General features: G+C 51.7%; 5 protein-coding genes across 5 annotated transcripts; 3 read left to right on the top strand and 2 right to left on the bottom strand.

Moving 5' to 3' along the window:
• Positions 1-4423: 4423 nt before the first annotated feature.
• Positions 4424-5216, top strand: BGZ61DRAFT_523336 (uncharacterized protein; the record flags this gene model as incomplete). Its single annotated transcript, XM_046252582.1, has 2 exons — positions 4424-4815; positions 4863-5216. Exons 1-2 carry the CDS (start codon positions 4654-4656, stop codon positions 5214-5216), a joined length of 516 nt encoding a protein of 171 aa, XP_046096171.1. The 5' UTR covers positions 4424-4653.
• A 2654-nt stretch (positions 5217-7870) lies between these two features.
• Positions 7871-8659, bottom strand: BGZ61DRAFT_539878 (uncharacterized protein; the record flags this gene model as incomplete). Its single annotated transcript, XM_046254844.1, has 3 exons — positions 7871-8103; positions 8161-8419; positions 8477-8659. The coding sequence occupies 3 exons, from the start codon at positions 8657-8659 to the stop codon at positions 7871-7873; spliced, it is 675 nt and encodes a 224-aa protein (XP_046096172.1).
• An 881-nt stretch (positions 8660-9540) lies between these two features.
• On the top strand, positions 9541-10311 carry BGZ61DRAFT_152491 (uncharacterized protein). Its single transcript, XM_046237381.1, has one exon. The coding sequence runs from the start codon at positions 9633-9635 to the stop codon at positions 10062-10064; it is 432 nt and encodes a 143-aa protein (XP_046096173.1). The 5' UTR covers positions 9541-9632; the 3' UTR covers positions 10065-10311.
• A 384-nt stretch (positions 10312-10695) lies between these two features.
• BGZ61DRAFT_539880 (chaperonin 10-like protein) lies at positions 10696-12993 on the top strand (the record flags this gene model as incomplete). Its single annotated transcript, XM_046254845.1, has 2 exons — positions 10696-11714; positions 12915-12993. 2 exons carry the CDS (start codon positions 10696-10698, stop codon positions 12991-12993), a joined length of 1098 nt encoding a protein of 365 aa, XP_046096174.1.
• An 8364-nt stretch (positions 12994-21357) lies between these two features.
• On the bottom strand, positions 21358-24078 carry BGZ61DRAFT_464427 (kinase-like domain-containing protein). Its single transcript, XM_046247481.1, has 7 exons — positions 23131-24078; positions 22998-23079; positions 22604-22876; positions 22496-22552; positions 22097-22433; positions 21929-22016; positions 21358-21872 (listed from the first exon to the last, which is right to left on the bottom strand). The coding sequence occupies exons 1-7, from the start codon at positions 23992-23994 to the stop codon at positions 21657-21659; spliced, it is 1917 nt and encodes a 638-aa protein (XP_046096175.1). The 5' UTR covers positions 23995-24078; the 3' UTR covers positions 21358-21656.
• Between the last annotated feature and the right edge of the window lie 293 nt (positions 24079-24371).

The raw sequence follows: 24371 nt of genomic DNA on the forward strand, positions 1-24371 counted from the left end.
GAGGAGTGGCGCAACCTTTGAGGCGGAGAAGACGGCGATCATACACTTCACCCGAAAGGCGTATAAGTCTAACTCAGAGCCCTTTGCAATCAAGGAGCGGCTCGTCCGACCCAAAACCCAAGTCAAGGTTCTCGGAATGATTATGGATTCCGGCTTGAAGTACAAAGAACACATTGCACGAGCAGCGACCAAGGGCTTGGAAGCGGCCATGGAGTTACAACGGCTCAGGGGTCTCACGCCAGCGACAGCAAGACAACTGTTTACAGCCATGGTTGCCCCAGTAGTAGATTACGCCTCGAACGTCTGGATGCACGCGTGCAAGTACAGAAGAGCCAGTCCCATCAACCGAGTCCAAAGGATTGGGGCACAAGCAATCGTGGGAACGTTTCTCACAGTGGCAACAAGCGTAGCAGAAGCTGAGGCACATGTCGCCAGCGCACAGGAACGTTTCTGGAGGCGGGCGATCAAGATGTGGACTAACCTCCACACCCTGCCAACAACCAACCCACTTCGTAACGCTACATCCCGCATCCGAAAGTTCAGAAGATATCACCGCTCGCCATTTTACGACATGGCAGTGGCACTCAATGAGATACCAGTGGAGGAACTAGAAACGGTCAACCCGTTCACATTGGCACCTTGGGCAGAACGGTTACAAACCATCGTTGCCGACAAGACAGAGACGACACAAGCAGATCTGGGCTGGGCAGTACGCATCGCAGTGAGCTGTTCAGCACGGAACGGAGTAGTAGGCGTCGGTGGGATCATCGAGATCCCTATATCGGTGCGAGGAGGACCGAGGCGTGAGCGATTTTCCTTCACGCTTGGCGTGAGAACAGAACAAAATCCGTTTTCTGGGGAATTGGCGGCGATGGCATATGCAGTCAGGCACTTACCTGACCTCAGGTACCGAAGCGTAGCACTGTTAACGAGCAACAAAGCTGCTGTGCTTACGCTGCGAAATCCTCGCCAGCAATCTGGTCAAGAGTATGTTGGATGTATATACGACTCCATTGAAGCATTAAAGTGTAACGGAAATGTGGTAACCGCCATATGGATACCCATCAGTGCTGAACATAAACTCTTGAAGACTGCTAAAGAAGAGGCGCGAGATGCAACCCGAGATGGTGCTATCCCGGCCCTGAAGTTTCCTAGAATGAGATCAACAACCCTTAACTTGGCTCTAAGGAACCAGGGCACTAACCAACGCCTGCCAGACAACGTCGGAAGGTTTTCAAAGAGAGTCGATGCTGCGTTACCAGGTAAGCACACTCGACAACTATACGACGGCTTGTCATGGAGAGAGGCCAGCGTACTGGCACAGCTCAGGACAGGTATGGCCAGATTGAATGGATATCTCTTCCGGATTACAGCAGTAGCATCAGCACAATGCGCATGTGGACAAGCGACAGAGACGGTCGAGCATTTCCTTTTCCGATGCAGAAAATGGATAGCACAGCGGGCTCAAATGTTGCAGTGCACCGAGACACAAAGAGGAAATCTCTCATTTTTCCTGGGAGGAAAGGCACCAGCAGACGACGCAAAATGGATGCCAAATATGCAAGCAGTCCACGCAACAATACGATTTGCAATAGCCACAGGTCGACTTGACAATACACAACGGTAAAACCAGATGGCAAAATCCCCTACTTACTTTCTTACTAACCTACCTTACACCCCTCCATCAAAAACCTCGTGCCATGGACAGCAGGCACCGATTCAGCCGCCGTAGATAGGACTCTGAACACTTGGAGAATAGCCTTCAAGTTTGCTTGCTAATAATATATACCCCACGAGACCCGCGGAAAGATTGAAAAGGAAGAAGCAAAAGCAGAAATTGGACGCTGTATGGGTTTTTACGAGATTATGACAAAGCTTGGGAAACGGAAATGTACAATAGCAACTAGTGCCCTATTGGTTATAAGCCACCGGGCGTAATAAATTGTGTGTGTGTGTGTGTGTAGTGGATCATTACGTAAGCTGAGCGCGGCAAAGTGGATGTAATAGAGATGGGCCACTTATATGTGGTCCACGTGGATATGCAATGTAGTTGGTTCGAGCCTTGCAAGAAGCCCAAAACGCCTCGCAAAGCCGGCTCGCAACAGCAGCAGCAGCAGCAGCAGCAGCAGCAGCAGCAGCAGCAAGACGCTAAAGCTCTTGCCGAGGCGGAGGCTTTGGCCGAGAGGTTAGAAGTGCCCGTAGCTGAAGCCGTGGAGCTGCTTAGCGACGATAGAGAAGGCTACATACCCCCAGTCTCTCTAGCAGCGGCTACAGCTACAGAAAAAGAAGAAGAAGGCACTCTATTGTCAAGAGGCACGGTAGACGCCTACATCGCTGCCGTGATTGAGCTTTGGAGGGTGCAAGTAGCCCACGGGAACCGCAATACGGAAAACCCGCGTGGTATAGCTGTACGGGGCTTCCTGGAACAGCGTGGCCGGCAGCGCGGCCGGCTTGACCGGGAGACTTTTCAAGACCGCGGCACGGATGGCATCCAAGCCGGCTATTCAGCCACGGAATGGCTCCGTATCCAAGACGTCTTGCTAAGCAGCTCGGTCTTTACGCCGCACCAGAGCTTGCGGACGCGCGTGGACCTTCTCTTCGGCCACTACTGCCTCCTCCGGGGCGAGAACCGGCGTAAGCTAGAGCTTGCCGACCTCTCCCTCCTCGACTACCCGCCCTCCGAAGGCCCGACGCTTTGCGGCTGCTTAGTTAGCCTCCTCCAAGACGGCAAGATGAATAAGACGGCGCAGAAGGAATTTATGGGCTCGCTACGGCATAAGGACCCCCTTCTTTGCACGCAAGGCGCGCTCGCGCAGCTCCTCTTCTGGCGCTGGCATATATCGGGCGAGGCGCCGCCGTCCTTCCGGCGCCGGCAGGACTGGTACAGGATCAAGGTCCTCGTCGGCCGCGACCGCGAGCAAGAGATCTCGTACGCCGTACAGCTACAGGAAACGTGGCGGGTCTTTGGAGCCGCCGGCATCGTCTCCGCCAAGAAGACGCATCTGCCGCGTCGTACAGGAGCCCAGAATGCCGAAACCCATGGCTCGTCCCTAGCCCAGATCTCTCAGGCCGGCCGCTGGAACCAGAGCATGCTCGTGAAGGCCTATCTCACCCATCTGCCGCGGCAGTTTATGCGGGTCGTGGCTGGCTTCTCGGCCTCTGGAAGCGGCGATTACTTCCTTGCCCGCGCCTCGTACGAGCCGCCCTTCTTGCTCCAGAAGCAGCTTTGGCCCTGGATCGAAGAATGGGAGGCCCGCTTCGAGGCACGGGCGCAGCGGCAGCGCTGGGCCGAAGGCGGCCTCGACGACGATGACCTCGCGGCAGACGGCTTTATCAAGCTCCTACGGCGCCTACGGATAATTCTGCTCCAAGACCTTGCCGTGCTCCAGCCACGCTATCCGTCTCTCCCTTTCTTTGCCTACGCTCCCTTCTACGGCCCGGACTGGAATGAGTATGCCCTTACAGTCCGCTCGAGCGTCGCCGTAGGCGAGCCGCCAAGCTTACTCTTACAGCGCGTGCTACCAGAGATCAGCTCCGCGCTCGAAAGCTCCCGGGATGCTATCCTTCAGAATAGCAACCGGCTAGCAAATGGCATCGAGCGGCGGCTCGAAGGACGGCTTTGCTTTATACAAGAGAACCTCGGCGCCTTGCTTCAGGGCAGCGTCCCTCTTAATTTAATAGGCTATTTTGGCCAGCCGGAGGCGGCGGCAGCGACGGCAGCAGCAGCAGCAACGGCGGCAACGGCAGCAGCAACGGCGGCGGCAGCGGCAGCAGCAGAGCTGCCGGCAGCACCAACGGAAGCCGGGATACCTATCTCTACGGCTCTAGCTAAGGCATACACTATTCAGGACGTATGGAAGCAGTGGAAGGAAGGATATGGAGGCCAGCCGCCGATCCGGGAGCTAGAGAAGGAGTGGGGAAGTCGCTGGCGCCCTGGGAATGCGATCCGCGTTCAGTTTTGCCGCCGTAAGGTGATCTGGGATGAGATCCAAGCCCGTATCGCACGTGGCCAAAGCGAAGATGAGGCTATCGCCGAGCTAGAGCTTCTACGGGCGAGCCGGAGCTTGAAATGCCTTGCGGATGAGCTGAAGAAGAAGAGCTGCTGCCGGCGATGACTGTACGTGCCCACGAGGGGCCAGGAGCCAGATATTAGAGACGATAAAAACAAGCTTAGTTTCGCCCGCAAATCAATCTAGAAATAAAAAATAAATTAACCTACTTAACTTGCCATGTAAAATTATCTAGTAAATAATTTTTTTAGATGCTCTGAATGATCTGGATGAAAAGCAGGGGTAGGGATGGATAAGGGCTTAATTTGACTTATCTGAAGTCAGGCGGAAATCCCTGCGCTTTTCCGGAAATTACTAAGCAAAACGCACCAACGATAAGTTCTGCTTATCATGTAACGTACATGATAAGCGGCCGGCGACGACTCTCACCTCCTCGTGGTGCCGGCTGGGAACCTGGGAATGCCTTTGCCTCCGAGGCATTCGCAGAGCTAAGAAGAGTCATCACCGACCAGCACTTGTCCGCTGGTTTGGGCGGTGGTTGCGCGATAGGGCTCACGAGCCCTACCCTCCACAAGCAACAAGGGAACACTTTAAAAACCACCCGAAACGCGACCGCGAAATCGAGCCTACAAACGATGAACATATGGGTCGTGGAAGAGGACACCCTTGGGGTGCTTCTGGGCTGCTCTGTTGTAAGGACACCAAGACGCGCCGGATAAGCGACAGGAAGCGTGATAGTCACGGCGAAAACGAACGAGAAGGAACGGCACTCTTGAACCCGCACAGAGAACGACAAGGCACCTTGGTTAGTAGGAGTGGCGACACTGCGTTGCTCGGCTGTTCTGGGTACAGAGAGGATGCAAGTGGACAAACTTCTGCGAGACACGGTCGGCCTGGCAAGAGAGATCTTGCGAGGTAGCGCGAAACAGACTTGACAATCTGCGGGGCGCGGCATATAATGGAAGCGACGGAAGGCTGGGTGGGCGGACTGCAGTTACGACACTTTCTATATGGCCCGAGAGGACGGACGCGCGTGTCGGTCTACCGAGAGGACAGGATCCTGAAGATGGCCATCGAGGATGGGGCTTTGGGTTGGCTGTGGAGGTGGGCTTAAGGAGCAAACTGGTATTGACTTGCGAACCGGCAGTGCCCCGCGCAAGGAGCGGAATAGGATCCAAGGGGATGCAAGGTAGAGGGTCTATGTAGGTAGACGCGCTGCGCCTCTACTAGTTATTTTCTCTGAAAATACGAATCAATACTTGGACAAGCAGCAGAGACGATGGAACATTTTCTGTTCCGATGTACGAAGTGGGATGCACAGCGGGAAGGCATGCGAAGGATGGGACAGGCAAAGATGGGAAACCTCTCGTTCTTTTTGGGAGGAAAAGCGGCATCGGATGGCCCAAAATGGGCGCCTAACCTACAGGCGGTGCGGGCGGCGATTAAGTTCGCCATGGACACGAGGAGACTAGATGCGAACCCGACTGGGTGACACACTAACTAACCACATTTAGCGGCCAAACCTGGCGATACTAACACGAAACAGCCTCAAACTAGCAGACCATGCTTCAGCTGCTGTAGATAGGATGCTGAACACTTGGAGAAATCAGCCTTCAAGCAGGCCTGTTACACAGAGTCAAGCGAGGCAAGACCGATAAGTGGATGAGGAAGAATGTTGGGCTTCTGGGAGATGCGAACAATAAACTTAGAACTGTAAATAGCCTAGCGCACCTGGCCCTATGAGGTTAGTCCTCCCGGGCGGAATAAATTTCATTCATTCATACATGATAAGCATGCGCCGCATCCAAGTATGCGCCGCACTTTTCCTAACCCTTTAAGATTAAAACTTCAATAAAAACACAACAAAGCATCCAATCAATTAAAACTAATCACTATACTCTTCTCCAGAGGTCTCAATTACAGCCTGACAAGTCCTTGCATTATGACCAGCCTTTCCACAAGTTCCACAGCGCCTTTCCTTCGGTAGCGCCAACCTCCGTCGACCACCACTTCTCGACGATTCAGCCACTACCTGCGCATCAACGTCTCTCTGATCTATCGCATCCCTTCCCTCATCTAGAGTCATATTCCCTCCTTTTTGTAGGCGGGTTCTTTTTGCTCTACGCCGCTTACTAAGAGTCTCATTCGCCTGTCGAAGGATCTGGACCTCAGCTTTCAATAGGGCATTCTGATGCATTATTGCCTTTGTTCCTTTTGAAAGTGACTTAAGCGCCTCAAGAATTGATGCTGGAGAGCTGCTCTGATGCCTTTTCATTCGTCTTTCGAGGTATTCAGACTGAGAGCTAGCCTCAAGCACGGTCTTTGGGGTCTTCGAGACCCAAGGGTCGGGGAGGCTGATCTCCTCCCTCACTGGTGTTGGAGTCCGTAGCTGTACATCAAGCTTCGATATGACATTTTCTGGGTTCAAGGGAATAAGTCCGGCCCCTCGAAAACCTCCCTCAATATTACTCCTTGTCATGGCGGCTTCGTGGGCAGCGTAGAAGGCTGGGAAGAACTCGGTCTTCGAAACATGAGTTATGGAGCATCTGATCAATTGCTCAATTGCTTGACCATAGGCTATTTTAAGCGGCCCAAAGCACCCGACATCAAGAGGCTGGAGCAGATGAGATGAATGAGGCGGCATACAAAGCGTAATGATGTCGTTCTCTTCACAATATTTCTCAAAGTCGACGGAGTGGTGACTTTCATGCCCATCGAGGATTAGAAGACGATAGCGACCGGTCGATCGATCCTTTGTATGCCGATTAAAGTGCTTGAGCCACTTAAGACCTGTCTCATTATTGGTCCAGCCATTTTGAGTTGTTGCAATAGCCCAATCGCCCGGGAGGTTGCTTTCTTGGTACCAGTTGGCGAGGTGATATTGGCCCGCAACCACGATAAATGGCTGGATTGCCCAGCCTTCCGCATTAATCGCCTGAATGACTGTAACCCATTCCCGGTTTCCAGGCTGGACTGATTTCGGGTTTCCACGCCTATCTGCGCCTGTGATGACCATTCCGCTTGCGATTATGCCCATCATAAAGCCGGTCTCATCAAAGTTGTAGATATCGGCTAGGTCGATACCATATTTCGCGATTGTATTCTCCACGAGCCGGAACCAATTGCGAATAATGGTTGGATCTTCGCATTTGGCCCTCTGATAGTCGTATTTACGAAAAAAACGCGTCTTAAGCTCTGGTTGTCGCCTGACGAAGTTAGAAGCCCAGCGCTTGCCGACAGGTGACGCGTCGCGGTCAGCGAGCAGTCGGTTGGCCATTTCTTCAACACCACGCAGTCGCGGGGCAAATCCTCGCGAATCCAGGTCGAGAATGAACTGAACAATGATCTGTTCCTCTAGATCAGATAGACGACGCGATTTCGGGATCCAATCGCGTCGAGATTGAATGCCATTCTGTCGGCGACGTAGCCTTCGCTCATCTATTTCGTATATCAATGCGGCGCGTCGGATACTTAATTTTGGGTCGTTTTGAAGGGCTTGAAGGGCAAGAAGGGTTCTAGCTTCAGTAGTTTGCTGTGGCATGTTTGGTGGTTGAAATTGAATTGATAATATAGAGAGTTATGTGTTTGAGGGAAAAGTGCGGCGCATACTTGGATGCGGCGCATGCTTATCATGTACGTTATAATTTTTTTTAAAAATAACTAGTTATATCTTTCACTTTTTTCACATATTTAAATAAAACTTGAGAAATCTTTATTTTGTTTCAAAGACAAAGTCTGTAAAGCTCTTTACAGCTCTGTTCATACCTGATCAGAACTATGCTAATCATTATGCTTGAAATCTCAGAAACCCAAGCCCATATGTCCCCGTAGAGCCATGTACATAGCTAATCAGACATAAACTAATCAGTATCATCATGAATATTGCCGTCAAGGAGTGCCTCGAAGACATTCTTCATGACTCTGAGCGATTTGTTGTCAAGTCTCATGAGCGCATCCATAACATCCTCTGCCTTGTAGTCCCGGCCAGATTTTTCCTTCTTGTTCTTTTTCTTGCCCTTACCCTTCTGCTTTTTCTGGTGCTTGGAAGTTGGCTCATCGTCAGAGGATTCGTCGCGGGATCTCTTGCTGCCACCTGTGGTTATTAGTGATAGATCCAGACCAGATATGTACATGTATGTACAGAACTTACCAGAGACAAGTGAGCAATGTTTGGCAGCACCACCGTGGTGGCAAGTGGCACAACCAGGTGACATTTCGTCCAATGTCACATAAGCATTGAACGCACCAGTACCGTCCTTGCACTTCTGGCACGCCTGTTTGCCTTTGTTTTCTTGCCCGTACATGAACTTGACCAAGGAATCGGCGGCTTGAGGGCGTGTAACGTTCACCACAGGCATGACTTTGCCTGACTTGGTCTGTCGAGAACGTAGCTCAATGAATCGCATCATCTATCCAACAGTTAGCCATGTACAGGGTTGTACAGAGTCAATCGAGTAGGTACTCACGGGGAAATCAGCGTCACGGTCGAAGATCGCAGCGGCCTTGGCAGTAAAGGAAGCCTTGGCGTCGTAGAACAACCGCGCGAACAAGTTCGCGGGCGACATGTCCACGGGGTCGACGTTCTCCTCAGATAGGATGGGAGTACCGTTGAGATCGTCGGGCAACTTGAACACAACCGTGGACGCCATTGTTCAATGCGGTACAGGCGTGTATGGACGTGTGGACGCGTAGTCGAGAAGTTGTTGTTGTCTGATGATAAACGTGAAGCAATGGCGGATGATGTTTTGCGACATGGACCAATGTTTCGCGACGTTTGGTGGTGTACACGTCTGTAGACCAATGTTCAAAAAAAAAAAAAAAAAGAAGAAGAAAGATGACGAGGGAATAATTCCAATTGCGCGCGCTTAAAAAAAAGACGAATCTCTATGCATGTGTTCTACGCCTGTAAATATCTGTAAACACTGTTCACAGCTGTGCTCGAATTCTCGCCAGTATTGGAATGAGAGCATGTAAACGTCATATAATCGGTTTAAAGGATATTACATTTACGATCAGGCGTGAATACGCCCGTAGTGTGCGGCTAGTGGGAAATTTTTGAAAATGGGTTTTGGGACAGTGAGCCCTACAGTCAACCGTATTATCCGGACCTCCGTGTCAGCCGGCCCCGACACATGCCTCCCCTCGCGACTCCCGCTTGTCCTCAAGCACCTGGGGTCGCGACCTCCGACCGAGTGGCTGACCTCCTTGATGGAGAGAGAAACCAGTCTTTTCTCCTAAAATACCAATTGATTAATCCAGTCTCAACAAACTCAATCCATTTTCCTCAACAATCTCAGCCCTGGCGTCGCATTCGTCGCTCCTCGGCTCACTTCGCTCGAGCATCCACCTGGTCCTCCTTTCCTTCCTCTGGTGCATTAACCACTCTGGCAATGATTTCGTCCCACTGCCCTCTGCTGACCATTCCCGGCGGGACGTAAGAGGCCCACGTATTGCTGCTTGGCAGATACGTGACAACTCGCTGAGGCACCGGAGCCAGGTTCAGCGTTCGTGCCTCTCGCACCATTCGCTTGGCAGCCGGCGAACTCGATGTTGGTGGTATGGGTTTCCCAGTAACAGGCATCCCACTTGTCCTGAGGAAGGCCCATAGGGGCTGTCTCGGGCATGGTGATCTCAGCGTCGCCTCCGACCGTGAAAGTGTTCGAGTCCTCCTGGCGCTCCTCAACGCGCTCGCGGGACAGGAGGCGGTCCCTGTCAGCGGAGCGACGGCTCTTGCCGCTCTTGCCGATGGAGCCGGAAATGCTGCCAGAGATGGTGCCAGAGACGAGCAGTCTAGACCACGACCTTGTTGTTCGTGGGGCCTTCGAGCCAGGAGCTTCCTTGATTGATAAAAGCCTGTCTGTTGTGGCCCAACAGGCCAGGGAGGCCCTTGATGGAGCTGCCGGCCGACCTCGCGGTCTGGCTCACGGTCCTGCCAGCGGTGCCCGCTGCACGGCCGATAGCGGCGCCCAGGCCGGCGGCCTCAGCGCTCTGTTGCAGGGCGAGAAGGAGGTGTTCGTAATGAAAGCGTCGCCGTGCATGGTGAATGCCTTTTGACTGCGGCAATCACGCCTTTTACTCCAACGTCCAAAGCCATCGGCTTTGGAACAACTCCAACGTCACAAACAAATCCGACAACCACTGCATTTCTCTCCTCCGACGCCCGTTCACCTTACGCCGCAAGCCACCAAGGCAACTCAGCATACGCAGTCTCTCGGAATTCGGATGAGTTAATGATATCATGCAAACTCCGTCCATTCACAACGGATTCTGATCCAATCCTCAAGCTAAAGCCCATGAAGATCATACAGCAACCGTCTGCACGTTTCGTTTAGATGATGGCAGTGGATACGTGATTAAAGTGGGGGAAGAGAGACATACATCCCCAGTTTACCAACGGAAATATGCTATGTCCGATACTTCTACTCCGATAGTCAAGCTCCCTAAGACAATAACCATTAGTAAGCCGTCTTCACATGTGCAAGACAACAGGTACGGTAGGTGTTTTCCTCTCTGGTCGGATTGATTATAAAAAGACAGTGTCTCTGCCATGTCGATGTTGAGTTTGTCTTTCATCCTCACTCTCATCCTCATCCTCATCAATCCTACAATCTTCAATCTTCACTTTCAACACTCTCAAACAGAACTGTCAAGTCAAACCCAAACTACAACCAGTAACAAAAACATCATGCCTTCTCTCCCTTCGACTTACAAGGCCGTTGTCCTCGACAAAGCCAACGCCACCTGGACCCTTCGCGACGTCCCCCTCAAGCACCCGGCCAAGGGCCAAGTCCTCGTCAAGGTCCTCGCCTGCGGTGTCTGCTTCGGCGACATTGCTATCGCTGGCGGCCACATGGGCGATGTCTTCCCCCGCGTCCCCGGCCACGAGATTGTTGGCGACGTCGTCGACGTCGGCGAGGGCGTCACTCACTTCTCGGGCGGTGAGCGCGTCGGTGGCCCCTGGCATGGTGGTCATGACGGGACTTGCAGACAGTGCCAGCGGAGTCAGTTCCAGATCTGCGACAACAAGGCTGTCAACGGTTTGAGCCAGGACGGTGGCTTTGCCGAGTACGTCCTCCTGCGCGAAGAGGCCGCTGTTCGCGTTCCTAAGGAGATTGATCCTGCGGATGCTGCCCCCCTCCTCTGCGCCGGTGTCACCGTCTTCAACGGCATCCGCAAGATGCGCGTCGAGCAGGGCGCTCTCGTCGCAGTCCAGGGTCTCGGAGGTCTCGGCCACTTGGCTGTCCAGTACGCCAACAAGATGGGCTACGAAGTTGCCGTCCTCTCATCCGGCGACGACAAGGCTCAGTTCGCCAAGGAGCTGGGCGCCCACCACTACATCAACACCAAGACGTCCGACCCTGCGGCTGAACTGATGAAGCTCGGCGGTGCTGCCATCATCGTCCAGACCGCGCCCAATCCTAAGGCCGTGGGCAACCTCGTTGAGGGCCTCGCGCCGTTAGGCAAGCTCCTGAGTCTCGCGCCCGTCGGCGCCGTTGAGTTTAATACAGTCACTCTCGTCATGAAGGGCGCCAGTGTGCATGGCTGGCCCAGCGGCCATGCCATCGACAGCGAGGAGGCCATCCGATTTGCAATGCTCCATGGAGTCAAGTGCTTTGTTGAGAAGTATCCTCTCTCCGAGGTCCAGCAGGCAGTCGACAGCTTGTTGGCTGGAAAGCCCCGATTCCGGAACGTCCTGGTCATGCAGTAGGAAGCACCGCGTCTGATGAGCATCAGGGGAGTTTGGGGGTTGAGTAGGCGTCGATGAAAAGGAGGCTGTAGGATGAGAGCGAGCATTGATATAGTATAGGCCTAGAAGATTTTCAAGGACAAGATTGGATAATTATACAATTATTCAGCCGAAGGCTGACTCTACATCAGTTCTTAAGTGCCTTTCGGTACGAAAGGTCTTTTAGTAGTAGTAGTAGATTTATTACGCCCGGGAGAACGGATCTCATAGGGCCATGGAATACGCTGTGCTATTTACATTTCTGCCACCTTCAATCCTGACCACAAAGTAAAGCCCCACTTTCTCTCCCTGGATCGCTTTCGTTTGGCCTCGCTTGACTCTCTCTGACAGGCCTGCTTGAAGGCCAATTTCTCCAAGTGTTCAGCATCCTATCCTCAGCAGCTGAAGCGTGGTCTGTCAAAATGAGGCTGTGTTGTGTTAGTATTTTCTAGTTCTGGTTGTTAGTATGTTCAATTCTCCTCCCTTGGCCCTAGTCTTCCTGTCTCCATCGCGAATTTGATTGTTGCTCGCACCGCCTGTAGGTTAGGTGACCATCTCGGTCCGTCCAACGCCGACTTTCCTCCCAGAAAGAATGAGAGGTTTCCCATCTCGCTTTGTCCGATTCGCCGCATGCCTTCGCGTTGTGCATCCCACTTGCTGCAGCGAAAGAGAAAATGTTCCATCGTCTCGGTTGCCCGTCCACAATCACACAAGTCTGATTCCACCGCGCCGATCCTCGACAGGTAGCTGTTGATCCTCGCCATTCCCGTGCGTAACTGTGAAAGCGTGTCTGCTTCGCGCCTCTTCAGTCCGTCGTATAGCACCTTTGTGTGTTTTCCTGGTAGCGCTTTGTCAACCCTCTTGGAGAAGCCGCCCACTCTGTCCGGTAGCGCCTGATGCTGTTGTAGCTGCGCTCTCGCCAGTCTTGTCCGCGTCGATCGAGCTTGGTATGGCGGTGTCTCTGCCGTACGTCCTGCTTCGGTTGCTCTCTGCGCCTGTCTCTTCGCCTTGGGTCCCAAGGGGAACGCGTCGTCCCGGGACGGTACCCAGATCATTTTAACACTGTTGTTGCCTTTTCCCAGCCGTCGGATGTGGTTGTAGATTTCCCGGATGGCGCAATGTCCCGATTGTTGTCGCGGTCGCGCGATCGCCTTCAGAGCTGACTGGCCGCTTGACAGTATGGTGAGTCTTCGGTCCCGTAGTCCGTCAGGCATGCATCGCAATGCCATCGCTATCGCCCCCAACTCGGCCGTGTAGGGGTTCTGGTCAGGGATGGACATCTTACGAATCTATCGAATCGAACGCCAAGCCTTGGCGTTCGAATCGAATGTGACCCCGTAGATTCGAATCGAATCGGACGCATCTCCCACAGATTCGTATCGAATCGAACGTGCCACAATTCTTGTCCTGTAGATTCGACTCGAATCGAACACATCTCCCGCAGATTCGTATCGAATCGAACGCGCCACAATTCTTGTGCCGTAGATTCGACTCGAATCGAACATGTCTTCCGTAGATTCGATATCTATCGAATGCCAAGATTCGATCGAATTCGATTCGAACTCGATCGAACGTAGAACTAATCCCGGCGGAGACCGAAACACCAATAGGACCTAGAACCAAATGGACCGTCGTCATCATCACCAGGCCGTCATGCCGTCATACCCCGACAGAAGAGTGGTGAGAGGTGCAGAGCGGGTTTAGAAGGTATCACGGCTTCAGATAAGACATCGCAGAACATCGTCAATTGTGCAAAGGCAGGTACTAGGCAGATTAAATGTCACTCGTCCCCCTCAGCGACGCAAGTGCGTCAACCCATTGATCATCACTGAGGCTAACCAGCGGCAGTGAAGGCGTGTAGATCCCAGCTTTACTCCATGATCGAATGCACTGAGCCATCGCCACTATCTCCCTCCTCAGCCGACTTCTCAACGGTGCCGTCATACGTCCTGCACTGCTAAATGTCCTCTCGCTCTCCGCAGACGACGATGGGATGGTGAGCATATCAACCGCCATCAGAGACAGTCGCGGGTACCGATTCCTGTTGATTTTCCACCAGTCAATCGGCCTGCTTCTGTAGTGGTGACTGTTGACAACATCCTCAGCACAGTACCAAGCATATTCGTCATCAGCAGTCGCTCCTGCTGTCGTGTGTTTCGTCTTTCGGGTGCTCTTGCGGGCACTGGACACTGCCAAGGACGAACCCTGGGCGCATGGCGACCCAGCTACACTCCTGGCAAGTCTCCGCTCAATGTAATCCATTGAGGCCTCGTCAGATGTAGCGAAGACTTCGTAGTCAACTTCGCGTTCCCTGTAACTCTCCCAGATCTCCAAGAGCTGGGATTCGTACTCTAATCGCCAACCCTTGGCCTTACGAGAAGGCACTCGAGACCACAGTTGATCGAGAAGGCGCCACTTCTTCGCCGGGTTGAAGACAACAGCGCCGACATAAGCTGCGCTAGTCAGACAGTTGTAGTACTTGTGCAGCTTCTTCCATCCGAGCTTGATAAAGACCTTGAGCAATCTACGGGTTCTGCTATCGAGCCCGTCGTAGATGGCGACTTCGACGTCCTTCTTCTCCTTGCTCACTGGATCCTCAACTTCTTCAAAGATTGTGCCTTCGATAGCTCCTTCGAGGTGGTCAAGTAGGATCTCGAAGACAGGGAAGTATTCATCGAAACTACCGCAAGTCGACCTCGCGTCGGGAATACCGTCGCCCTGAAGTTGCTTGGTGGCGATTTCAAAAGGCTTCAGAAGCTTGACAAGCACCTCGATAACCTTCCAGTCGTACGCACTTAAGCGGTATTGCAGAACTGCCGGTTTCGGTTTGTCACAAAGACCCTCAGTTTCCCAACGGTTCTGAACGTCATTGAAGAACGTATTGAGAGCCGGGCGGAGACGAAGGGCCCTCTCCATCATCCGCATATCCGAGTTCCATCTGGTGGCATTGTTGAAGACCCAGTGAAGTGTTGATTCATGGCCGGATTCCTTGCGCTGAGACTGAAGAAACTGCTCGTACAGCTGTGTAGTCGCTCGCAGCTGAATCCCGATGTTGTGAAGCATTCCTGGGGCGCCGTTCTGGCTGTACTCCCTGAAAGTGGCTCCATTGATCTCCTCCGGGGCTGGGTGGGATGATAGGAAGTCCTCTTCTGGGATACCAACGGCAGTGTTCGCTTCAAAGTCTTCATCCGTGCCGTCTTCCATTTCTACATCCAGGGCCTCGTCGATAGCTTGATCAACTAGCTCCTCATCGTCATCTTGATCGTCACCATCGGCAGCGATGATTGCCGCGAAGTTCTCTCGCTTCGAACCGTATAGCATTGCCCGCACGCAAAGGTTGAAGATATGCGCAGCGCAGCGGATCCGTCGCTCTTCAGCTGAGAAGCCGTGTTCAAAGGCAAGATCGTCCATGCAGGTGTCATTGTTGGCAGCATTGTCCAGCGTGAAGTAGCCAACCTTGTCCGGGTTGTTGATTTGCCAGAATGCGAGCGTATCAGCGACCTCATCGGCAAGTGAAGCACCGTTGTGTCTGCCCGAGAGAGGTCGAAGCCCAAGGAGGATTCGGTGTTGGACAAAGTGGTTATCAATGAATTGAGCGTTGATCCCAAGAAACGAAGTGTACGACTTGGATGTCCAACCGTCGAAGGAGAAATGAATCTGGGATCGAGCGCTGCGCAATACTTCGGTTACCGGCCCAACGGCACCCCTATACTCGGATTCGAGCATGCGAAGCAGCGTCTTCGCAGAGGGAATGTGGGTCACATCAAGGAGGGGATTGCCGTAGAGAAGGATCCGCTGGAACCGCTCGGTATTGACAATGTTGAACGGCAGGTTATGGTAGGTAATCCAGTCGAGGAGGAGTACTCGGAGGCCTTTGCTGCTGAATCTTCCACGCAGCTTGCTGAGAAGAAACTGGTCGTGGGGATTATTGAAGTCGGCATCGATGAAGTCGGTGATGGTCCTGTCATTTAGAAATGAGCCCCCCACGGGGCTGGCAACTTTGTTCGGGGCCTGCCAAATCAGCACGTTATCAAACCGTAGATGAGAGGCACACACTTACAAGAATCCCGTGGGCTTTGAGTAGGTGTTTCCTGATGGCGACTCCTGTCGAGCAGACGAAACAGAAGTCCGACTTCTTCTTGAAACCTCGGGCAAAGCAGTCGGCGCAGATCCACTTCAGCTTATTTCCCTGCCGCGAGGTGGAACGGTCCTTAACGCGATACCCATATTGTTGCCACCATGCCCTCGTGTCTTGGCCGCCAGTATAAAGCTCGAATCCGGGCCATTTGGCCCACTCTTGGCGGCCCCAGAGTGTCCAATCGACCTGAATAAAATCGGCGGCAGTCCCGCGAGGACGGAGCGATGGCGTCGTTGGTAACGAGGTTCCTGGAGACGGGGCGGCTGGCGAAGAAGAGAATTCATCGCGCTCCATCACACCTGGTTGATTCCAGGACGAAGGGCTCAAAGAGAATGGTTCGGAGGACATCATGATGCAGTTAGTTTAGCTAGTCGGACAGATGGGTCGCGTGGGTCGAGGTTGTTGGAAGCCATTGAGACTGCACTGAGGCTCAACTTAAATCCATCCATCCATCACTGACTGGACAGGCATTGAGGCCAATAACACGCGTATATCACGCCCATTTTGTCGTCAACGCGAAATTCGCGACATCTCCACTGCCGCTAAACATGCAAAGTCTTGTGCGATTAATGATGCATTCGCGAGCAGCGCGAACGACGACCTGGCGCGCCCAAGGCGAGAGAGTCGCGCGTGAAGCCGCCATTGTATGTAAGAAGCCAAACTTTGTTCCGACCATTGGTGTACGGAGATTCTCCCAAGTGCCGCTCCACCAAGCTCTCAGTACTTGGCAACCAGCCAAATCGGGGTCTCGTTGATTAGGTCCACAGACGGCGGGGTAAGATTCCATATATTCCCTGTTCCACTTGCGTCAGAGGCTCCTATTGGCTCATGCCACAAGCACAGACGCATCACTACGGGCCAACCTTGAAAAAAAGCCATCCCGTTCCTCAGCCGAGTCCCCATACCGGCTTTGCATTTGTGCTCATTCCAATCTGGCGTCAACTCAGAATGGATTCTTGAGATTTTCGTAAACCGTTCACGTGAGGGGGCGGAACGGTGGGGACTTGAAGTTGAGGCTCTAAGTGGATGCACCTGTGAAGTCGCTGGTACATCGGTTCACAGGCAAAGCTGGCTTTAGGCGCAGGTCCCCGAGACAACCAAAAAGTTAAAGAGGGGGGCAGGAAGATCATGAATCCCATACTCGCCAATGCGTGAAAACTTCGAGCCGGACATATTCATCTGATCATGCCAAAGCTGGCATCAGTAAAAACTTTTTAGTAGAGAGAAATACGGAGACAGTTTTTTTTTGGTTTCCTTTTCTTTTCTTTTTGCTTCCTTCCTATTATTCTGCAGAAAAAGCGGCGTGTTTTTGGTGATCCCCCTCTCTGTATAGCGGCCTGTTACTGGGACAAACATACCCTATACTCCTGCGTTAAAAACTACTGTAAGCCCCACCTACTTTATATGACGACCTTGGTACCTCCTAACTTGGGAGGTTGTATTTTACAGCAACAATAACTCATACTTCAACCCCCCACGCGACAAATATATATTCCTCATAGAAACCGACTCAGTGTTTTATTACAAGATTAAATTGGGTTGTCCGTTACATTCCTGTAAAGCACCTGCTGGTGGGTTGTTTGTCGGGATTGTGACCATGGGAGTCATTCCCAACTGGTAAACCTGTTGGCAATTCGCGGTGGCCGGCGCGTTAATCCGTTCCGGGCTGGGGGGCGGTTAGACAGGGTCGTGACAGGGATGATTGCTGTAGTTGCAGGGTACCTAGTATGCTATGGGCTTTTAGGGTCATGTTATGTACTTGCTAACACATCTTAGCATTAAGATGAATTGTTGTCAGTGTTGATCGCGTTGCACTTCTCGCGTCGAGGAGAGTGCCAGGGGCCTCTTAACGCGTCTGCGAATCGCGCTGAATCCACCCCTTGGTCATGATTCGCACATCGCGTCTCTCTGTTCGACCGAATCGATCGATTTTCGATCGAACGGGTGGGGGCGATCGATTCGATGTCGAATCATATGGTGACCTGTACGGTTCGAATGTCGAATAGGATGCCCCACATTCGAATCGATGTATTCGAACATCGAACAGGACATGTCACATTCGATTCGATGCGAATCGAATGGGCACGCCGCAGATTCGACATCGAATCGAATGCCAAGAAATTCGATTCGACATTCGTAAGACTTGGCATCGAATGAATCTATCGATTCGATTCCCGTTCGTTCGATGTCCATCCCTGGGAGTAGCTGTGGTGGCAGACATTGGCACCTTTCCAAAAATAATTGTTGATGGTGGAAGCCTCAGTTACTTTCCATCGGACGTTCTCATTCCTTGTATCCACCACGTTGGGATCATGCATAATGGTGGGTGGTCCTCAACGGCCTTGGTCAGTTCCCAGTCTTGCCTCATCCAGTAACTACTAGATAGCCGTACTCATAACTTAAAAAATCAATAAGTAATGGACACTAATGATCTTACAAACTCGACCAGGCGGCCAAACTCGGCGATACCATACTTAAGCGATGGCTCCACTCTCCGCTGCAGTGGGGAGCTGATGCCACCAAGGATAACATGGAGTGCAACTGGGCGACGAATCTTGGACTGCCGATAAAGCCAGCGGGGCGTGGATCAAAAGGTGTGTGCGATTAGACGTTCTATTTGGTATCTTAAAGACTGCCGTTTGTCTATCTACCCACATGGCTCCGTACATCCTCGATTCCCAATCTCCAGATATGATTCCGTTTGTCATGTAATTCTCGCAAAATCATCTACAGCTGTTTCTCAGCAGTCTAAGGTTTCAGGGAAAATCCTAGGTGTCTTGCAGAGTTGAATGCGTGATTGGAGAGGGAGAGAGTCCAGACCGTCTTCGCCTTTAAAGACCGCATAGCTCCCTAGTATTTGAAAATCCAACTACATTGCATTGTCTGTTGGTTGGAGTCTGCAATTGCTTCCTCTAGGCATACAAATTTCCAAGTTGTTAGGTTCAATTGAATCGTGCGTTTGGCCCCTGTGCCAGCTGACGCCTCAATTAGGGGTGCCCATACACTCTTGTTTGTGGCCATGATGTTAGCCCCCTTCTCAAGAAATACGTCAACAAAATCCACCGACCCGTTGGCGCAGGTAATGTGACAGGCTCATCTCCCCAAACTACTAGTCTCATTCAGATTTCGTTTAATGATGAGTGAAATTGCCGCACCTGTCAAGTGCAATTTTATTGCGTAGTATAGAGGGCAGGGTGGGTGGTCTCGGCCTCTTCCCTTCTCGTTCTGCATCTCCTCGGTCGATCAATGTCCTGAAAGCATCCCAGGTAGGGCTATCGGTCGAGAAATTTGATATAGAGCCTGGCTATTCCGACATTGTAGCCGTTCAACACACGAGTGCTAGGTCCAACAAGAGAAGGCCTGAACGAACCGCATTGGGGAATTAACACCCCGACAAGATAGGGGAATGTCGAAACCTCAACATCACGGGCACTTAGGAAACGCTGTACTCGGGTTCAGTCTGTGACCCTCGAGTACTAACCATCATTGGGCGCCCGCGGACCCAGTTGAACTTCCAGTCAGTTGAAAGGCGTTCTTGAGGCTGACGCATTTGCCGCCCAAACTTCTCTCGTCTATTACCTACCATTCTACATCGCCATCGCACTGTCGTAGCCATATCGAATCCTTCTTTCTTCCAAAATATCTTTTTGAGAAAGCCTCTGAGTCATGCTAGTACTGACTTCGCCCGAATCTCTATTTGACCCTCACCAGCCTCTTCCTTGAACTAACCCTCACGAAACGGCCTTCTATAACCAATTTTGAAGTCAGAAGAGAGATTATTCGCTCCTAGCGGAAATATTTCCTTTGGGGCCCAAGCACTTGACACGTCATGGGCTGGGATCAACGTCGCCTTATATCGGTTACTATTGAGGACGAGGAGATCGAATCAGCAGAACCGGCGATTGGATATCCCTGGAAGCACGTAGACGATCTTGCACCAGACTTTTTCAAGATCCGGTTTCAAAACAGGGTCATTGATTTCAACGTCGACTGACCCAGAGGATGATAATACCTTCTGTCCCTTTCATTATTCAGACCTTCACTCGACCTGGCTCAGCGTCCGGACGGAATCCATGCTATCTTAAGGTTAAACTAAGAGGAACTTGATAGACTTGAACTACTGGTAGACCTCGCCAGATACCGAAGCCTCCGGAGTCAAGGAAGAAGGCAAGTCTTACCCAGAGACTCCTACTGTTGCTTAGGACCTTACTAGAGCACAGCTTGTATTCAACTGCTACTTTATATATTAACGCTTGGGTTATATATGGCACGAGATGGACTTATAGATATGTTTACCGAAATATCCGCATATAGTGCTCTTTGACAGGCTCGTCGTGGATGAGATCGAGGTGTGGTGTGTTGGGTTCACCACTGCATTATCCCGGTGAGACCCTTGAGGAGAATAAGACTTGCGTTTTCAAGCTGAAATAGCTCCACCAGCTAATTGCAGTTATTTATGAGCCTATCTTGAGTCTCGGTATTTCTCATCAAAATGTGGCCCCTCGCAATCTCCTCATCAGCGACACCACGGATTCCTTGACGATCTTCGACTCCAACTTTTCGGTTCGAATCGGTGAGATAGGATACAGTGAGGCCCGGATTGATATCAAAGGGGTCATGTTCACTATGTACCAGATCATTACTCGTGATCTTACGCGCGAGGAAGCTCGAGCATGAAGAACAAAACGTCTTGAATGTCGAGAAAAAGAATGGATACCACATCCAGATGTCTTGCTGGACCCCCCAGTCTCCGAGTTTCGCGAGACTCTTGCGCAAGGCAAGCACACCACTTCCTACAAAGATGCCCCAGGCTTCATCAACTAGCCAAACACGCCAGAACCATCGCCATCAGAAGTTGTACTCAACTACTCAAGCAGACTGGTGACGCACCTAAAAGTGCTGTGGAGCGTGGAGAGAAGGAGGACTCTGGAACAAGGCAAGACTGTCTTGAACTGGCAACGGCCTGCCCAAGCCAGCTATTTCCAGCTCTACCAACCTAGGTAGCCTGTATTCTCATCGCCCTCGGGCCGAAGATTTTCAAGATGGTCACTATCCGATGAGGTTTAACGTAGAACTCCACCCGAGCCCAATTCAGTCGTATAATTCCCCAGATACAGCTGCCACTTAATTAACTCGAGTGCCAGAGGTAATAGACTACATTTGGTGGTGACTGCAGCCTTGGCAGTTTGGCAAGGCCGAAAACTGCTCGGCAGCTGAGCACATGTTCCTCCAAGTAGAAGCTCACGGATATGCGCATACGACGTCTGGGGGACTTGGCACAGTTGTAACCAAGGCCAACTTTCAAACTTGATCTGGTCACCTTGTGCCATGCACATCTGAGCATATCAGCGCATAATGTGCCATCGTTGCATCTACGGTAATTCACAACTCAAGGGTGAGGTGATGACAGACTAACCTCCATTATAGAGTCGGCAGTCATATTTGCATAACAAAGGTTCACGCTAGCTTCAATGTTATACAAGTGAGAGATGTAGTTCAATTTGTTCATTCAACTGGTCTAGGGCGGATTGTATCCATACCAAGACTCCATAACGTGACACGAGCACGCGACAAGTTGTATTCATCCTCTGTACTGGGTATCATCATATAAACCTACTCCTGTCTCCTTTGTTTAGACCCGTCATTCCATCTTTGAGCGTACGCCCGTCTTTATTGAGAAACTCAACCAAAGCGCCGTCATAAAGTAAATGTCCCCGCAATGATCATGCCGTAGATGTACCCAAATCAAAATCCTCGACACCCACGTTCTTTGAACCGACGACTACAGCCGTGTCTGAGAGCTGTGTGGAAACATTTGTGCTCTTTCCAGGCGGATTCGCGCTGCTTCTGTCCCATCATCGCGTACTGGTTCCTGGAACCATGGATGATTTAATGCTTCCTTTGCCGTAATGCGACGAGCGGGGTCATATACGAATATTTTTTGGAGCAGATCGAGAAAGTGTTTCAGAAAAGTGTTGCTTTTGGTGGGAATAATCTCCTGTGTTTGTATGAGCGTCATGTCCAAAATAGTTAGATCTCGGTGTTGGGGCGTACATCTAGCCGCTTCATGGTTCTGACGAATCTTCTTGAAGCTCGGTTTGTCTCAGGAGTCGGGTAGTTCAGTCGAAAGCGCTTGAAGTAACTGCTGACATCATTAGTTGTCTGAAAAGAACTACCATCCGTCACGGGTTTGCAAGGCCTGTGGTTCAGAGAAACACTTACCTGGCTGCACTGTTGCTTCTAGAGGACATTCGGTTAACTTTCCGCACCAACTCGGTGTCGATTTTCATGTCAAACACGGCTTCCATCAAAGCCAAATGCTCAACGTTATCATGTGTTTGGAACAACGCGTCGCCTGTGAAAAATTCAACGAGGATGCAACCTATACTCCAAATGTCGCAGGGGAAGGACCATCCAAGCCCGAGGATGATTTCAGGGGCTCTGTAATGGCGCGTTGACACGACAGAGGAGTGGTACTCATCTTGGAAAGTCGCTGATCCAAAGTCGATGAGTCTGATTTCGGGGTTTAAGAGAACCTTCCGATGTTCGGCTTGGCGACCTGGGGACGTCCGGGATGAGGGATGGTGCGATTGTAGGTGAATGTTTGGTAGGAGGCGTCACAGAGGAGAATGTTTTCCGGTTTTAGATCGGTATGGATCAGTCCCAGGTCGTGGACAACTGGAGATATTATTAGAATCGAGAAACCAAGTATGACTACTGAGAACTTACAAGCGACACTTGTCAAGAGCTGTTTGGCAAAGCTCTGGATATGACTGTTTGGGAAGGGCACGAAGCCATTACCCTTGAGATAATCGAAAATGCTAGAGTCAAGCAGATTCATGACGAGACAGGTATGACCGCGGAAATCGAAGCAGTCGCGAAGATGAATGCACCTGTACTTGTTTTCGGCATCGTTTTGTCGGAGTGTCTGCAAAACGCGCAGTTCGATTTTGGCTGCATCACGGTATTTTTGCACGGATCGGATCACCTTCACGGCAACCACTTCGTTGTTTTGCTGTCGAGGGCTTGCACGACCTTGCCAAAAGTTCCTTGACCGAGGAGTTTGCGGATTTTGTCTGAAGAATGGTAAGTACACCGCCAGAAAACACCGCGAAAAACTGACATTGACTGGTGAGATCTTCATCAGGAACAACAATATAGTGTCCGTCGTCGTCATCAATTTTCTTGTTATCGGCCCTCGAACCCTAATGATTGTGAGCAATTGGGCAAATAATTGTGAGACATCAATCACTGACCGTGTGTCCGACTCTGACGGCCACATCTTTCGCTCTGAGCACTGGTTTGGTGAGACCTTTGTATTCGATGTTGGTCCCCAGCAGTGACCTGGCATCAATGTCCGTACTGGCTCCATTCGCAAGTTGATACCGGGTTCTCTTCCTCTTCTGGTTTACTCGCGGATCAGGCGAGCCCAACTGCGGCGTGGAATTTGGCTGTGGTAACCGGATTTCCGCGCGTTGTGGCTGTACGGTCCTCGCACCCGACTTCTCCACGTATGGCTCATCGGCGGGTCTCTGGGGCTGTGCAACTGGTTCTTCGTCGAATTTTCGTTTCCTAGTTGAGGCGGGTTTTATCGAGGGAGCGGTGGTGTGATAGCTCGTGGGCTCGTCTGTCGGGCGGTCCGGGCAAGGCTCCGGCGTATCTTCGATGACAATGATCTCTTGGGGAAGGCCATTCTTGTAGAATTCGTTCCAATCTGGCAATCTCGTTTTATTCTGAGAAGACCGAAGCTGTCTGTCGCTGCCGTGGTACGGATGAGGCGACTGTATCGCAGTGCGGAGAGACGTGCTCGATTCCGACGTTGAATCAGGATGTGTTTGGTGGTGGAGGGAGGGGTTCGGCGGATCCGACAAGAGTAGAGGTGGTCGGAAATCTTCGTGATCGAACGGTCTCTGGCCGAGACCATGCGTCTGAGTCTGGCGGGCTGCTGTAAGCGTAGACATTGTATCGTCGTCGAGGGACGAAGAGCAACTGGTTCCTCGCGCGACGACGTTTGAGAGTTCGAGCCCTTGATCTCGCGCCGTGTCGGTCGAGCGTCGGATAAACGTAAGGCCGAGAAGGGTTGTGTGCAGCTCAAACTGTCCATGGAAGAACAATACCATACGGAGTCCTTATTGCAGGAGCTCAATACACATGAAACTGAATGCAAAATTCACCATTTGAGCCCAAATCTTTCGACGTCATTTTTGCTGGCTGCTCCACGGCACTGGGTAAGGGCATGTACACGTCGGATATTCCATCACTTGCAGCAGAGACCATGCATCAGTGGTTGGGATGGTTGCTGACTAAATCATCCTAAAACAGACTAGCGCCTTCATCAACTTCTTTATAATGCGGCACACTCGCCACAATTTCTACTCTTCTTTTTTTCTTTCTTCTTTATCAAAAAGCATCCGGGCTGCCACGACCTTCATCTAGTCCCTTCGGGGTTTTCCCACGGTGTCGCGTTGCCTTTCCCCTCGCGGGAAGTGCCCAGGAA

Source organism: Ilyonectria robusta, assembly GCF_021365365.1.
Source record: "Ilyonectria robusta strain PMI_751 chromosome Unknown BGZ61scaffold_37, whole genome shotgun sequence".
Lineage (NCBI taxonomy): Eukaryota > Fungi > Ascomycota > Sordariomycetes > Hypocreales > Nectriaceae > Ilyonectria > Ilyonectria robusta.

Coding starts and splice junctions, on each gene's coding strand:
- BGZ61DRAFT_152491 (XM_046237381.1), top strand. CDS start 9,633: ATGGTGATCTCAGCGTCGCCTCCGACCGTGAAAGTGTTCGAGTCCTCC.
- BGZ61DRAFT_464427 (XM_046247481.1), bottom strand. CDS start 23,994: ATGGTATTGTTCTTCCATGGACAGTTTGAGCTGCACACAACCCTTCTC. Junction 22,434..22,495: donor ACCGGAAAACATTCTCCTCT/GTGACGCCTCCT, acceptor GGACGTCCCCAG/GTCGCCAAGCCGAACATCGG. Junction 21,873..21,928: donor GAACCATGAAGCGGCTAGAT/GTACGCCCCAAC, acceptor ATACAAACACAG/GAGATTATTCCCACCAAAAG.